The sequence below is a fragment of the Lepidochelys kempii genome, chromosome 2 (assembly GCF_965140285.1).
Source record: "Lepidochelys kempii isolate rLepKem1 chromosome 2, rLepKem1.hap1, whole genome shotgun sequence".
NCBI lineage: Eukaryota > Metazoa > Chordata > Testudines > Cheloniidae > Lepidochelys > Lepidochelys kempii.
In genome coordinates this window covers 3,431,599-3,445,924 of record NC_136381.1, presented here as the reverse complement: position 1 = coordinate 3,445,924, position 14,326 = coordinate 3,431,599, and the positions used below count along the sequence as shown (strand labels likewise).

Below are 14,326 nucleotides of genomic sequence, written 5' to 3'. Positions count from 1 at the left end.
AACCCCCTGCTCAAAGCAGGACCAATTCCCAGTTAAATCATCCCAGCCAGGGCTTTGTCAAGCCTGACCTTAAAAACCTCTAAGGAAGGAGATTCTACCACCTCCCTAGGTAACACATTCCAGTGTTTCACCACCCTCTTAGTGAAAAAGTTTTTCCTAATATCCAATCTAAACCTCCCCCACTGCAACTTGAGACCATTACTCCTCGTTCTGTCATCTGCTACCATTGAGAACAGTCTAGAGCCATCCTCTTTGGAACCCCCTTTCAGGTAGTTGAAAGCAGCTATCAAATCCCCCCTCATTCTTCTCTTCTGCAGACTAAACAATCCCAGCTCCCTCAGCCTCTCCTCATAACTCATGTGTTCCAGTCCCCTAATCATTTTTGTTGCCCTTCGCTGGACTCTCTCCAATTTATCCACATCCTTCTTGAAGTGTGGGGCCCAAAACTGGACACAGTACTCCAGATGAGGCCTCACCAATGTCGAATAGAGGGGAACGATCACGTCCCTCGATCTGCTCGCTATGCCCCTACTTATACATCCCAAAATGCCATTGGCCTTCTTGGCAACAAGGGCACACTGCTGACTCATATCCAGCTTCTCGTCCACTGTCACCCCTAGGTCCTTTTCTGCAGAACTGCTGCCTAGCCATTCGGTCCCTAGTCTGTAGCTGTGCATTGGGTTCTTCCGTCCTAAGTGCAGGACCCTGCACTTATCCTTATTGAACCTCATCAGATTCCTTTTGGCCCAATCTTCCAATTGGTCTAGGTCCTTCTGTATCCTATCCCTCCCCTCCAGCGTATCTACCACTCCTCCCAGTTTAGTATCATCCGCAAATTTGCTGAGAGTGCAATCCACACCATCCTCCAGATCATTTATGAAGATATTGAATAAAACGTTCGGCCGATCACAGCTCCCACTGGCCGCGCCGCTTCCTGCAGCCCCCATTGGCCTGGACCGGCAAACCGTGGCCAGTGGGAGCCGCAATCGACCGAACCTGCGGACATGGCAGGTAAACAAACCGGTCCGGCGCGCCATGGGCTTTCCCTGAACAAGCAGCGGACCGGCTTTGAGAACCACTGATCTAGGCTAGTGGGTCTCAACCAGGGGAACATACGTGTACCCTTGGGGGCACACAGATATCTTCCAGGGATACATCAACTGAGCTAGATATTTACCCAGTTTTACAACAGGCTACATAAAAAACTCTAGCGAAGTCAGTATAAACTCAAATTTCATACAGACAGTGACTTGTTCATACTGCTTTATGTACTATACACTGAAATGTATATTGTAATTTATATTTGTAATATATATGTAATTTGACTTTAGCAAAGCTTTTGACACGGTCTCCCATAGTATTCTTGTCAGCAAGTTAAGGAAGTATGGGCTGGATGAATGCACTATAAGGTGGGTAGAAAGCTGGCTAAATTGTCGGGCTCAACGGGTAGTGATCAATGGCTCCATGTCTAGTTGGCAGCCGGTATCAAGTGGAGTGCCCCAAGGGTCGGTCCTGGGGCCGGTTTTATTCAATATCTTCATAAATGATCTGGAGGATGGTGTGGATTGCACTCTCAGCAAATTTGCGGATGATACTAAACTGGGAGGAGTGGTAGATACGCTGGAGGGGAGGGATAGGATACAGAAGGACCTAGACCAATTGGAAGATTGGGCCAAAAGGAATCTGATGAGGTTCAATAAGGATAAGTGCAGGGTCCTGCACTTAGGACGGAAGAACCCAATGCACAGCTACAGACTAGGGACCGAATGGCTAGGCAGCAGTTCTGCAGAAAAGGACCTAGGGGTGACAGTGGACGAGAAGCTGGATATGAGTCAGCAGTGTGCCCTTGTTGCCAAGAAGGCCAATGGCATTTTGGGATGTATAAGTAGGGGCATAGCGAGCAGATCGAGGGACGTGATCGTTCCCCTCTATTCGACATTGGTGAGGCCTCATCTGGAGTACTGTGTCCAGTTTTGGGCCCCACACTTCAAGAAGGATGTGGATAAATTGGAGAGAGTCCAGCGAAGGGCAACAAAAATGATTAGGGGACTGGAACACATGAGTTATGAGGAGAGGCTGAGGGAGCTGGGATTGTTTAGCCTGCAGAAGAGAAGAATGAGGGGGGATTTGATAGCTGCTTTCAACTACCTGAAAGGGGGTTCCAAAGAGGATGGCTCTAGACTGTTCTCAATGGTAGCAGATGACAGAACGAGGAGTAATGGTCTCAAGTTGCAGTGGGGGAGGTTTAGATTGGATATTAGGAAAAACTTTTTCACTAAGAGGGTGGTGAAACACTGGAATGCGTTACCTAGGGAGGTGGTAGAATCTCCTTCCTTAGAGGTTTTTAAGGTCAGGCTTGACAAAGCCCTGGCTGGGATGATTTAACTGGGAATTGGTCCTGCTTTGAGCAGGGGGTTGGACTAGATGACCTTCTGGGGTCCCTTCCAACCCTGATATTCTATGATTCTATGAAATGTAAGTACAATATTTATATTCCAATTTATTTATTTTATAATGATATTGTAAAAATAAGAAAGTCAGCCATTTTTCAGTACTAGTGTGCTGTGACACTTTTGTATTTTTATGTCTAATTTTGTAAGCAAGTAGTTTTTAAGTGAGGTGAAATTTGGGATACGTAAAACAAATCACACTCCTGAAAGGGGGCCAGTAGTCTGTAGAGCCACTGATCTAGGCACAGAGAGAGGAAGTGACTTGCCCAAGCTCACACAGCAAGTCAGAGTTAGGAACAGGATCTTGGTCCCATGAGTCCCTGTCTAGTGCCGTCTCCTCTTCTCCACACCTGTCTGTACCTGGCAAGGCAGTTGGGTCCTTTCTTTGTGAATGGGGGATCCTTGCCTCATCTCTCTGTGCCTTTGTCACCTTGCTGTCGGGCTACTGGACTGGAATCCATATGGGGCCACACTTTCCAGCAATCTGGAAATAACAGTTATTGCTAAGAGCATGGGACGTGTGAGCTTTGGGACCTGCACTGGCTGCCAGCTGGTATGTGGGGGAGGTCAAGGGTTTGAGGGTGAACTAGCAGTCCCTGAACGCTTTGGGTCCTACCTACCTGAGCTGATGCCCATCTTGGTTCACTAGATCCAGTGACCTTCAGAACAGGCTGGAGAATTCCCGTTTGCCCAGGCATAGCCTGGGAAATTGGGGGGTGAGTGGGCCATGAAAGGAGGAGGTTCTGGTGGAGGCCAGGCCGATAGGAGGGAACACTGTCCAGGAGGCCTGTGTTTCAGATCTAGAGGCTCTGTGTGTGTGTGTCCAGTGCGTGTAACACACCGATGGCATGAGGCAGATGCAAATGGAAAAATCCAAATAAATAAATAAAATGAAATAATTGAAAGTCTGCCCTTGCCAATTCTTGCTGCTTCCTCCAGTTCCCCAGGATGTGAAAAAACAAGATTAGAGTCTATCCAACCTGAACTTTCCCGTGGCAATTTCAAGCCTTGATAAGAGGCGCATCTGAGGCAGGGAATTGTGTTCCCTGAAAATCCCAGAGTGCCGATGATGAGAGCTGGGTCTCCTGGGTCTGGCTCATAGCATGGCCCCAGCTTTTCAGTTCAATTTTGATTTGATTTATTCTATGCCCTTCTGAATTACCCCATTTACAAACAACATCCATGAAAATCAACCCAGGCAAGAACCTGAAGTGCATCTGTAAGCTATTAGCACTGTACTGGAGAATGACTGTGCTCATAAAAACGAGTCACAAGGGGCTCTGTCATGGGCATATAGCAAAAGGGTGCAGAGTTTTTCTTCTCCATGTCGTGGGGTCAAATCCCATCCAGGTGAGAGTGACCAGAAGCTGCCATCTGACATCCGTTGGGTGGAATGAGTTTGGTGTGTCTCATCCAGACCTCAGTGGCAGGAGTCCACATCACTGAAGCCACCATCTCTGTTAGGACCATTAGTTCTCTTGTGGGCAGTATCAACAGAAAGGTCAATGAATAGGCTACAGCGGCAAGGTGTCCTTCTGCCATTTGTGGTGGTCCGTCCAGCACACGGGTGAAGCATACTGGTGCGGTGTGTGTATGGAAGGTCTGTCAGGACTCAGCCTATGCTCTCCCTGCTCAGTCCCCAGAGCTGCTAACATGGCACCTTTCCCCAGTCCTTTAAATTCCCCTGCAAACATTTATGTGATTGTAGATGTTTGTAGCATTCATTTTGCAGGCCGAGGGCAAGCTCCATGTGATGAGGAGCAAGAGGATGTTAGCGCACAGAGTAGAGAGGAGTTTGTGAGCGAATTGCAGATGTCTGACTAACCTCTCTGCTGAGTGAGCTCCCCTGGGCTGCATTACAATAATCCAACCTTCATGGGACCAGTGCCCAGCTGTTGTGTGATAAGATCAGCCAGTGGGAGACAGGGATATGACCTGGCTGCATATCCCAGAAGGTAGGATCCTCTTATTGCGACAGCTGGCATCTGAACTTCAGTAGGTGAGAAAGACCTTGAAATAGCCCAAGAGCAAGGATGTTGAAGGTGGGCAGCTCCATGGTTTCCAACGGGCATTTTCTAGTCATCCAGTCCATGGAAAGATCTCAAAGGACAAGAATAGACAGCTGGCCTCTGCGCATAGCTAGGTCATGGCCAGCTTTACAAGGCCTGTCTCAGCATGCTGGCCAGGCCTGCAACTCAGCTGGCATTTATGGAAGGAATCAAATAATGTGCTTGAGTAATTGCAGCATGCCCAGACTATACCTAGAGTAGATGGGTTGGGGCTGTCATTAGGACATTAAGATATGAAACGATTTCATAGCAGAAGCATCACCAGAGCTATTTGCAGGTGCTAATGGCCACACTAACCTTCCTCGAAGAGGCCCCTTCGTTTCCATAAACACCAGCACCATTTATGGCTACCCAGCCATGTACAATCAGTCCTGAGGGTCACCAGGCCCAGGTGCCTCTAGTGAGATGCAAAGCAATCATTGCCTTCCAGCGCCCCGCAAGGGAGAACAGTTTTGTGGTTAGACACAGGACTTGGGAACTCTCGAATGTCACTCTCAACTATTGGGGTAATGCAATGGGAACTCCAACTCACCATCAGTGAATCGCACTGCCTTGCCTCCTGGGAGTCTTGTGCATGCTGTGAAGAGCTCCAGTGGGACGTGCTATGGAAGAGAAAACCACTGATTGCAGCTCAGGCAGCCTGAGCATTGCCATAACATCTTCACATGATGTCCAGTCCTTTCCCGTTGGTTTGTTTCTCCCATAAGAAGTGACCCTATTGCTCACACTTGTATGGTGTGATGTCTTCATTCTTCCATCAAAGGTGGTGCAGGCTTGTAAGCATGTCGATCACTAGAGCAGACAGATGGATAAGGCTTTGCTGAGGGCCTGATCTCTTGTCAGTCCCTGGTCAGCTGGGTAGTGTACTCCAATGTCAGTGCCAACAAAGTGGCTGGGTCCCACTCCTGCAGTCCCTTAGCACTGATCCTGCACGGCTCTTCCCATGCTGTTCATGTCCCACTGAAATCAGTGTCACCCCAGCTCATTCAGGAGTAATCAAGACTTGAGGGAGTTAACACATTGGGGGATTGGCTGCCTTGCTTCCTTCTTTCCCCCCTAGCATCTGATGATAACTGGGTAACAGCTGCTGTGACGAGAATGACTGGCCACTGATACATGGAGGGAAAAGAATACAGCTTGGGAGTTTTGTGCCAGGCTGTGCCTCCGGGTCAGCTTGTAGGACTTCAGAAAATCAATACATTGTGGTTGGCAAACTGAGCAGTGGTTGTTGGAGACACAGAAAGAGCGGAAATGTAAGCCCTTGTTTATGAGGCTCTCTGAGGGATCCTTCTCAGCAGGACACTCCAGTTTTCATAGAGACATCCAGCCAGCTCCACTGCATACTAGGACTTTGCAATTAGAATGAAATTTGTCATGATTCCGGCCATCAAGGGCTGATTTATGTTAAATATCCTGTTGACCTTTGAAATCAAACACAGAACTGATTCAAGGAACAGCCGCCCTGGCTGGAAACAAAGTGCAGCAGCTGGAAACAAAATGGGTGCCTTTGAGCCCGGAATAAATGGCCTGCCAGGGCTTGTCCTTTTGCCTTCAGTTCTGTAGAACAGCTCAGACGCCAGCATGCTCCAGCGGAGGGGGAGTCAGAGTCCTGCCCGCACAATGGCACACTCAGGAAAGCCCCCTAAAGCTTGGAGGGCTTTGGCTCTCTGGTTTGATCGCCAAACTAGGGTCCAGCTGCAAAGCCTCGAGGGAGGCTGAGTCTGGATCCTGTGCTTGGGGGGATCCAGATCTGGGGGTTACTCCATGCCCACCTCTAGTGGACTTTTGATTCACACATTCTCCCCCACCCCAAAAAATAGTCATTATGCTGAGCAGAGTGGTTGCAGGTTTTCTTTTCACACTATACCAGCAAACTTGTGCTCTCTGCTGCTGGCCTTGTTCCCCAGGAAGCCTTTCAGGGCATTACTTTGATCTGCTGTAGACGGGATTCCTGTGACATCAGCAACGCCGGGTGTATGGCTTTGAGGGCATCTCTAATGATTTTGCCCTGGAGCCAGTTGGACAACTGCTCGCTGAATTTCAGTGTGTTTCCTTTTCCATCAGCGCAGCACCATGGCTCAGGTCTGTCATCTCTTCCTGCTTCTCCCAGCCACTCATGTCTTCTTGGGGATTATGGGACTTGGGATCCTCCTGCCAATATTAAGCTATCTCTTGTCTGCTTTCGGAACTGGGTGCCAGCCCTTATAAAGAGAGCTTTTGAGTCATGTACAGTAAGAGGTTGGCCCAGATGAATGGGCTTGTGGAGCTCACACAGCGTGCAAATACCAGTTCTCTTAACTCAAACACTCAGTTCTCTGTAGGTCAGGTGTGTCCCCACTCAGCTCTGACCGCTGAGCAGGAAGCCATTGCACTCATGCAGAGCCCAGTCCTGCGAGCCGCTGAGTCCACTGACTCCAGCAGGACTTGGTACATCAGTGGGATCAGGCCCAGTCCATCTGGCACCCATCACCAGAACATCTGAGCATCTCCTGGTCCTCACAGCCCCTTGAGAGGGAGAGAAGTGCTGTTACCCCCACTTTACACATGGGGAGCTGAGGCCCAAAGGCCCAGGTATTTAGGCTCCTAACTCCCATTGAAATCAACAGGGTTACTCCTAGATTGGAGTAGATTGGGTGACAGTAGATTGGGTGACCATATGTCCCGTTTTGGCTGAGACAGTCCCGTTTTTAAGCTCTGCCCTGGCCGTCCCGACTTTTTTTACAAAAATGGGCATTTGTCCCATTTGTTCTTCCCAACTGATCTGTTGGGAGGAGCAAACAAACGCCCAGTTTACCAAAAGAGTTGGGGGTGCAGAGGAACATTGCCGGAGAGGGAGCAATGTGAGGTGCCAAGCGGTGGGGCTCAGGGCCCAGCCCCAGCCGGTGCAGATCTCGGGGTGGTCAGCCCCAGCTGCGGGCAGTGTGGAGGTTGGGGGATCCAGTCCCAGGCACAGGCGGCAGGCAGCTCGGGGGGAGGGGTCAGCCACGGGGGGCAGGAGACTCGGCGGGATCAGCCCTAGCCGTGGGCAGCAGAGGCCTCAGGGGAACAGCCCCAGCCACGGGGGGCAGAGGGCGGCTCAGGCGAGCCCCAGCCGTCCCATTTTTACTTTAGGAAATATGGTCACCCTACTCCTAGAGTAAGTTACTACTCAACAGGAGAGAGGCCGTAGTCAGATTGCGGCCACTCCCATCCAAACCCACCAGTGCCAGAGGGGATGAGGCAGGGAGCCTGCAGCCTCTTCACACTTCCTACCCCTCCGAGCGAGGGAGAGATTAGTGGTGATTCAGACAAGGCCTCTTGCACTGCCCTGCCCCCACCTGCATGGCTTTGTGTCCATTTTGCTCTGGCGCTTTGAAGTGTATCTGTGGTGTGCAGTACACCCCTGGCTATCCAGGGCTGTGCAGCCTGATGCCAGTCCAGCCCGCCTCAATACGCCAGGAGTCTATCGGCTTTGGTTCTTTGACTTCCCGTTTACTGCAGCCTTCAGCTCCCCAGGGCTGGAAGCAGATCTCTGCTGCTGTGGAGTTTACACCCTGGGCAGGAGCTGAGCTTAAGCACTTGGCACTCCTTGGGGCTGAAGCTTGTAGGCTCCTGGTGACACACTGGTGATTGCTAGGAGGGCTGTCAGAGGAATCCCCTGCTCTCTGTGAGGAGGAGTCTGTTCCCGAAGGGGGTGCTCTCACACTCCCATGCCAAGGGCTGGTTGCAGTCTCGCTTTGTTACTGGCTACGAGCAGCGCTGGCTGGGGCTTTTGTCATGGCAAATGTTTAAGCAAAGTCACAGGATGGCTGCAGTGAAAAGGGCAAAGTCTGTGGAAACAGCCTAATTGAAAATCCCCACCAGTGGTAGGCCATGTGCTGTGCCCACTGTGATCTCCTGAGTTTCCATTCCTAACCGTCAGTAGGGTTTCCAGCAGGAGTTATAATTTATAAACCAAAACCCAGCTCTTTAAATACAGATCGGCCTAAACCAAGCCCCCAAAATCCAGACACCCCTGTACTCTGGGAACAGCTGAATCTAGAGCGGAACCTCTGCAGCTTGGACCCACCTGTCAGAATTTAAAGCAAGCTAGGAGGAGTAATTTGATACCGCTATTGGGGTATTAAGGCTCTCCCTGAAAATCCAGGGGCTGTGCTCCCTCCTTACCACAGCGTGTCACTGAGCTCCAGCTGCCTGGTGTTATGCATGCAGTGCCGCTGGTGTGCTAATCTCATATATACCTGTGCAACTGCCCATCATAAGCATCCACCCCATTCCCTCGCTCACTTATTCCTCATCTTCTGGTGCTCGCTGGCTTGTTATCATAGGGTTGCTCCCAGGTGATTGGCTATGTAGAATCTCAGTGCTTGGCAGCTGGCATGGCTTGTGCAGAAGCATTAGTTTTGGAGAGAAACGCAAAAGATGAATCACAAGGACAAGAATGAAGATGTGTCGAGTCTGGGGCCTGTTGCTCTTGTCCGTGTCCCCTCAAGTCAGTGACACAGAGTGCCAGGCAATGCAAAGGTCAGGCCGATCTCACTCACAGCTCCTGGGGGGCTTTCCCAGCGTGGCTGGTATCCATTGCTGGGCCAGGAGGTGGCATCTAGTGTCTTGCCATCAAAGACCCAGCCCATTTCATGGACTCATTGTTCCCCACACAAAGCAGAGGCTGGAGCATTCTCCTAACCAGAGCACAGGGGAGAGGGCTCCTTTTGGACAGCGGAGGGCCGCATGGTTGACTATGCAGGGCCCCGAGGGCTACCCATAGTGTCAGACTCTCCCACCTTTACTGATGGTGAGGAGCAGCGTGCTGCTCAAGTGGTGCCATTTATTTCAGTGGAGTTACTCCTAGAACAAGGCACTACTCACCGTGCGGGACGGGGCAGACTGTAGCTCATAGTCAGTATAAAATGGCTCATCTTGAGTATGGCCTTTCAGGCTGCAGGACCCAACATGCAATGCCTCACCTTGAGCCAAGCAGCCTGCCGCCTGGCTCAGGTTGGAGTGGTGCATGCTGGGACCTGTAGTCACCATGTGCTGCGCCTCGCTGTTGAAAATTAGATTAGCCACGGGTCTTGTTGCTAAGCATTGTGAGCTGCCCCTTATCTTACCATCACTCTTGCTTTTCTCTGGTTAATGTTTCTGTTCCTGATGATAACTTCAGTGTTTGCTTTTAATCTCCCAAGTAGTGGAACTACAGAGGTTTGCCTCTCCTAGGGAAGATGCCAGATGAGTCGTTGATCTTGCTCTTTCATTAAGACAAATGGCTGTAGTTACCGGTTCTCAGTACATGAGAGAATGTGCAGCATAATGCTCAAACCATCTGGAGAAACCTGGAACAGGGAAAGGGGGGAAATCACACGCTTCTGAGCTTGACATAAACATATCGCTAGCCGAGAAAGAGCTTAGCCAACAGCTTTCGAGCAGGGCCAGGGAGGGTGCATGTGAACTCCAAGTGTTCCCTGGAAACCAAACTTAAAGGGTCATTGACACCTCATGGGAAATGTACAACAACAGCTGTACTGTGTGTAACATCTTCTGCGTTAATTATGTCCCAGTGCGTTTTGCAGAGCTAAGAAATAACCCTTTACATCTCTCTAACCCCTTCCCACTGAGTGTTTCAAAGCCTTCTACAGACAATGAATTGAGGCCCCCAGCCCAACCTCCTCTGGAGGAAGTTCACTATCATTATCGTCATTTGACACATGGGGAAACTGAGGCATGGAGTGGGATGTGACTTGACCAAGGTCACACGGCACATGGGCAGCAGAACTGGAACTGTTTCAGAGTAGCAGCCATGTTGTCTGTATTCGCAAAAAGAAAAGGAATACTAGTGGCGCCTTAGAGACTAACCAATTTGTTTGAGCATAAGCTTTCTTGAGCTACAGCTCACTTCATTGGATGCTGGAAGTGGAACTGGAAGCCAGGTCCCTTGACTCCCAGTCCTGTGCTTTAGCCATTCGATCGTGCCTCCTCTCCAGCTACACAAGAAACCTAAAGATTATGATTGACGTTCACCCATGCAGTGGGTCCCCTTACATCCCATCAGAGCTTAGTTGGTGCCTAATGTGATCACTGTAATGGCAGAGGCTGAGCAGCATTAAAAGGATCAGGGGAAAATGGATTCGGCTCCTTTTTGCATTTCTCTTCCTCCTCCTAGGATCAATAGCCCAGAAAGATGATCATGTACAAAGTCTGTGCTGCTTGTTCTGTCTGCCCATTCCTAAAGCCCTCTTCACCTGGCCACCTAGAGTGGAGGCTCCTTGAGGCAGGGATCATCTGTTTGTTCTGTTTGTACAGTGCCTAGCACAGTGTGGCCCACGATGAGGGTTCCTCAGAGCTACCACTATGCAAGTAATATTAATAGTCCCCTTCGCCCGCCGGACACTCTAGTATGTCAGGACAGGAAATAAGCAGCTAGAGCAAGTGAAATCCTGAGCAACAAAGATCCCATTTTCCTGCAAACACCCTTCATGGAAAGAAAGAAAGACAAAGACAAAGGGAGGGAGGGAGGGAGCGAGATTAGTGGCAGGCAAAGTAATAACAGTCTGCTCAGGCCACTAGAGCACACTACCTCCCACAATGGGTGTGCAGGAGAAACACCAACCACATTGTTAGAGATGGCCCAGCAGCCAGCTGGGACCCATCTCCCTCCCCAGCACATTGCTCACAGAGATTAATCCAGCCTTAGGGCTTTGCAAACTGACCTGTATGGCCCGGTCTGGCCTCTAGGTACGGATCCAGCAGAGCACAGGAGGTGGGAGCCCATTGATGTGAGTTCTCCCCTCTCCTGGCCTCCTCCGCTGCTTCTGTAGCCTCCTGGGGCTCAGAGGCCGTGCCCGTACAGCGTGTGGCAGCCGGACGACAGGCGCAGGCTTGCGGGGCTCACAGGGCGCGGCTGTACAGCGTATGGCAGCCAGACGACAGGTGCAGGCTTGCGGGGCTCACAGGGCGCGGCTGTACAGCGTATGGCAGCCAGACGACAGAAGCAGGCTCCTATGGGTCACAGGGCACAGCTGTACAGCAAGTGGCAGCCGGATGACAGGTGCAGTGAACTGTGAAGTGAACTTCAGGGGAAGAGGAAATGCCCCCAGGGCCCCGGCCTGCGGTTTCATTCCAGGGATGGCAATGCCACTCCACTGACAGAAAAACTGCAACTGGATCCCCCAGCGTGGTCCCCTCCTAACTGGTCATAGGGCCACAGAGGCCACCATGGTGAAACGGGAGACAAAGGGAACCATGAGAAGAAGCAGCAGATCCCCAAACCAGACCTTCACCCTGGGAGGCTTGGCCAGAATGATGAGCCTGTGGCTAAAACCTGTATCTGGAGTCTGGAGAGCTGGCCTCTATTCCCGACTCTGCTGCTGCCCCTGGGGGTCTCCGAGACAGGGAGTAAGAGATCCCCTCTCTCTCAAGCTGTGTGTGAAGCTTAATTGTTTAAGGTTTGTGAAGCACTCAGAGACCCTCCATGCAACTGGTCATACAGAGAGAGTCATTGCCAGAACCAGGAGGAGGCCCCTCACTCCCAGTCCTGTGCTCTGGCCACTAGACTGCTCCCCCTCCACCGAAAGTGCATAAATAGTTTTTTCAAAGATACATTATTAAGGGTACAAGAGGAAACTATCCCACTGTGTAGCAAAGATCGGAAGTCTGGCAAGAGACCACCCTGGCTTAACCAGGAGATCTTCAATGATCTAAAAATAAAAAAGAGTCCTATTTTTGACTATACTTTTGTATCATTGTATGAAAAGGTGTCAGTGATGCGGCCCTTGGGCCAATGTACTAGTCCTCATGTGGCCCTCGTGGTGATTTGAGTTTGAGATACCCGTTCTAAACCCAGGTTTCAGAGTAACAGCCGTGTTAGTCTGTATTCGCAAAAAGAAAAGGAGGACTTGTGGCACCTTAGAGACTAACCAATTTATTAGAGCATAAGCTTTCGTGAGCTACAGCTCACTTCCTCAGATGCATATCGTGGAAACTGCAGCAGGCTTTATATATACACAGAGAATATGAAACAATACGGAGCTCGGGAAGTTCGAGCCTCCATCAATCTCTGAGTCAGCTTTGTGTGTGTAGGCCAAAGTGATCAGACTCGGGTGATGAAAGTGAGGCCTCTCCCTCTGTGCTTAGGTAGCCAGCTGAGAGCAGCCTCGTATTCAGTAGTTTGCATTGAACTTCAGTGGAAGTTCTGGGTGCTCAAAACGTTGGGAAATCAGGCACCCCAAATCAGAGTCTAAGTCTGAAAGTGTGGACCTTCCCCGCTCTGTGCCTTGGTTTCCCCAGCTCTGGGATTAAGGATCCTTCCCCTCCTCTGTAAAGTGCTATGGGATGTATGGAGAGCATGCTAGAGCAGTGCCAAGGGCTTCTGTTGCTGCTGTTACGGGACTTGTTTCTAGGAGACCTCAGAGCCACACCTCTCGTTACTGTGGCACAAGACTTTCCATTCCAAGGGGCTGTGCACAGCGGACTGAAGACTTTCCCCTGTCTGGCTACAACAGGCCTTGGACACTATCCAGGACCACTTTTTATTTATTTATTTATTTATTTTTGTAAGATTTGAGCCCAAATGGTTCTGCCATTTTCAAGACTAAGGAAGGTTGGAGAAAATATTCTTGCTCCAAAGATGTGACCTTTTTTTTTGAACGCATGGTGGGAAAATGGCAGGAACATGGAATTTGGCAGCTCTCTCGGGCCGGGCCAGGCGTTGGAGCAGGGTGTAAATTGGTTTTGACTTGCTACTTGAGTAACGACTGTGCATGTATCTCTGGGCCTTCACGTTTGTCTTGGTTCCATCTCTTGCAGGGCCTGAAGAAGCCGAATATTGAGGAGATCCGGCATGCAAAGAACGCAGTGTTCAGCCCCTCCATGTTTGGGAGCTCCCTGCAGGAGATCATGAACATGCAGAAGGAGAGGTACCCAGATCGGCAGCTCCCCTGGGTGCAAACCAGACTGTCTGAGGAAGTGCTGGCGCTGAATGGAGACCAGACCGAGGGCATCTTCAGGTAATGCTGCCTTGTGACTCTGACCCTTCTTGCACAGGCCAGCTCTCAGGGAGTTGCACACCAGGCATTCACTTCCAATGGAGAAGATGCAGCTGGATGCTTCTGTAATAGGGCAGTGTGGTCCATGAGGGCCCAGCAGGGGTCTTAGAAGGGAGTGTTGCATGCTGGGACATGTAGTCTTTCTTAGCAGCACCTCTGCTAAGGGTGAGGATAGCCACAGATTGCATTGTGGAGCACTGTGGCTTGTGCTGTGGCCACTTCTGCCTCGCAGTGTGACCTTGTGGAGCAGGCAGTTAGAGCATTCTCTAAGGGGCGACATAACACTTCCAAAGCCAGACGACAGCACTGGGTCTGGCTGTCTCTGAGCAGACTAGAGAAGCAACGACCAAGGGAGGACTGTTGCTAGTTGCTCATCTCCCCTCCCAGCCTGGCCCAGGCCAGAGCCTCGGAGAAGAAACCTTTGCGATCGATGGCATGGTCTGAGCCCAGGGTACTTTCTCTCTCTCCCTTGTTTCCTTTTTTTATATTGCCTGTCACCACATTATCTAGGCTCCAGCGCTTCCATCCAGGAACTCTGTCGTTCACCAGTTGTCATTGTTTTGAACAAGATTTAGCTGTGATATCTGTAACACATCCTGTGTGCAAGGGCACTGTTCCTGCTCTCCCACTGTCTGCCTAGTGCCGTGCCTTAGCAGTGGGGCCCTCTCTTGTCAGTGACAAAGCGTGATCATGAACAGTACGTTTCCATCGGGCCTCTCCTCTGGGACCATGCAGTAGAAAGGGCACCAGGGCATAGGAGATACAGAGGATCCCCTCTGATTTCACA

At 50.6% G+C, this 14,326-nt stretch overlaps 1 protein-coding gene across 3 annotated transcripts in view; it reads left to right on the top strand.

Moving 5' to 3' along the window:
* ARHGAP39 (Rho GTPase activating protein 39) overlaps positions 1-14,326 on the top strand; it is a 421,649-nt gene that overhangs the window by 375,333 nt on the left and 31,990 nt on the right. For all 3 annotated transcript variants that reach the window (XM_073329927.2, XM_073329928.2, XM_073329926.2), the window contains one exon: positions 13,301-13,500. In XM_073329927.2, the coding sequence (XP_073186028.1) occupies positions 13,301-13,500 (200 nt within the window). The remainder of the gene's footprint in view (positions 1-13,300; positions 13,501-14,326) is intronic.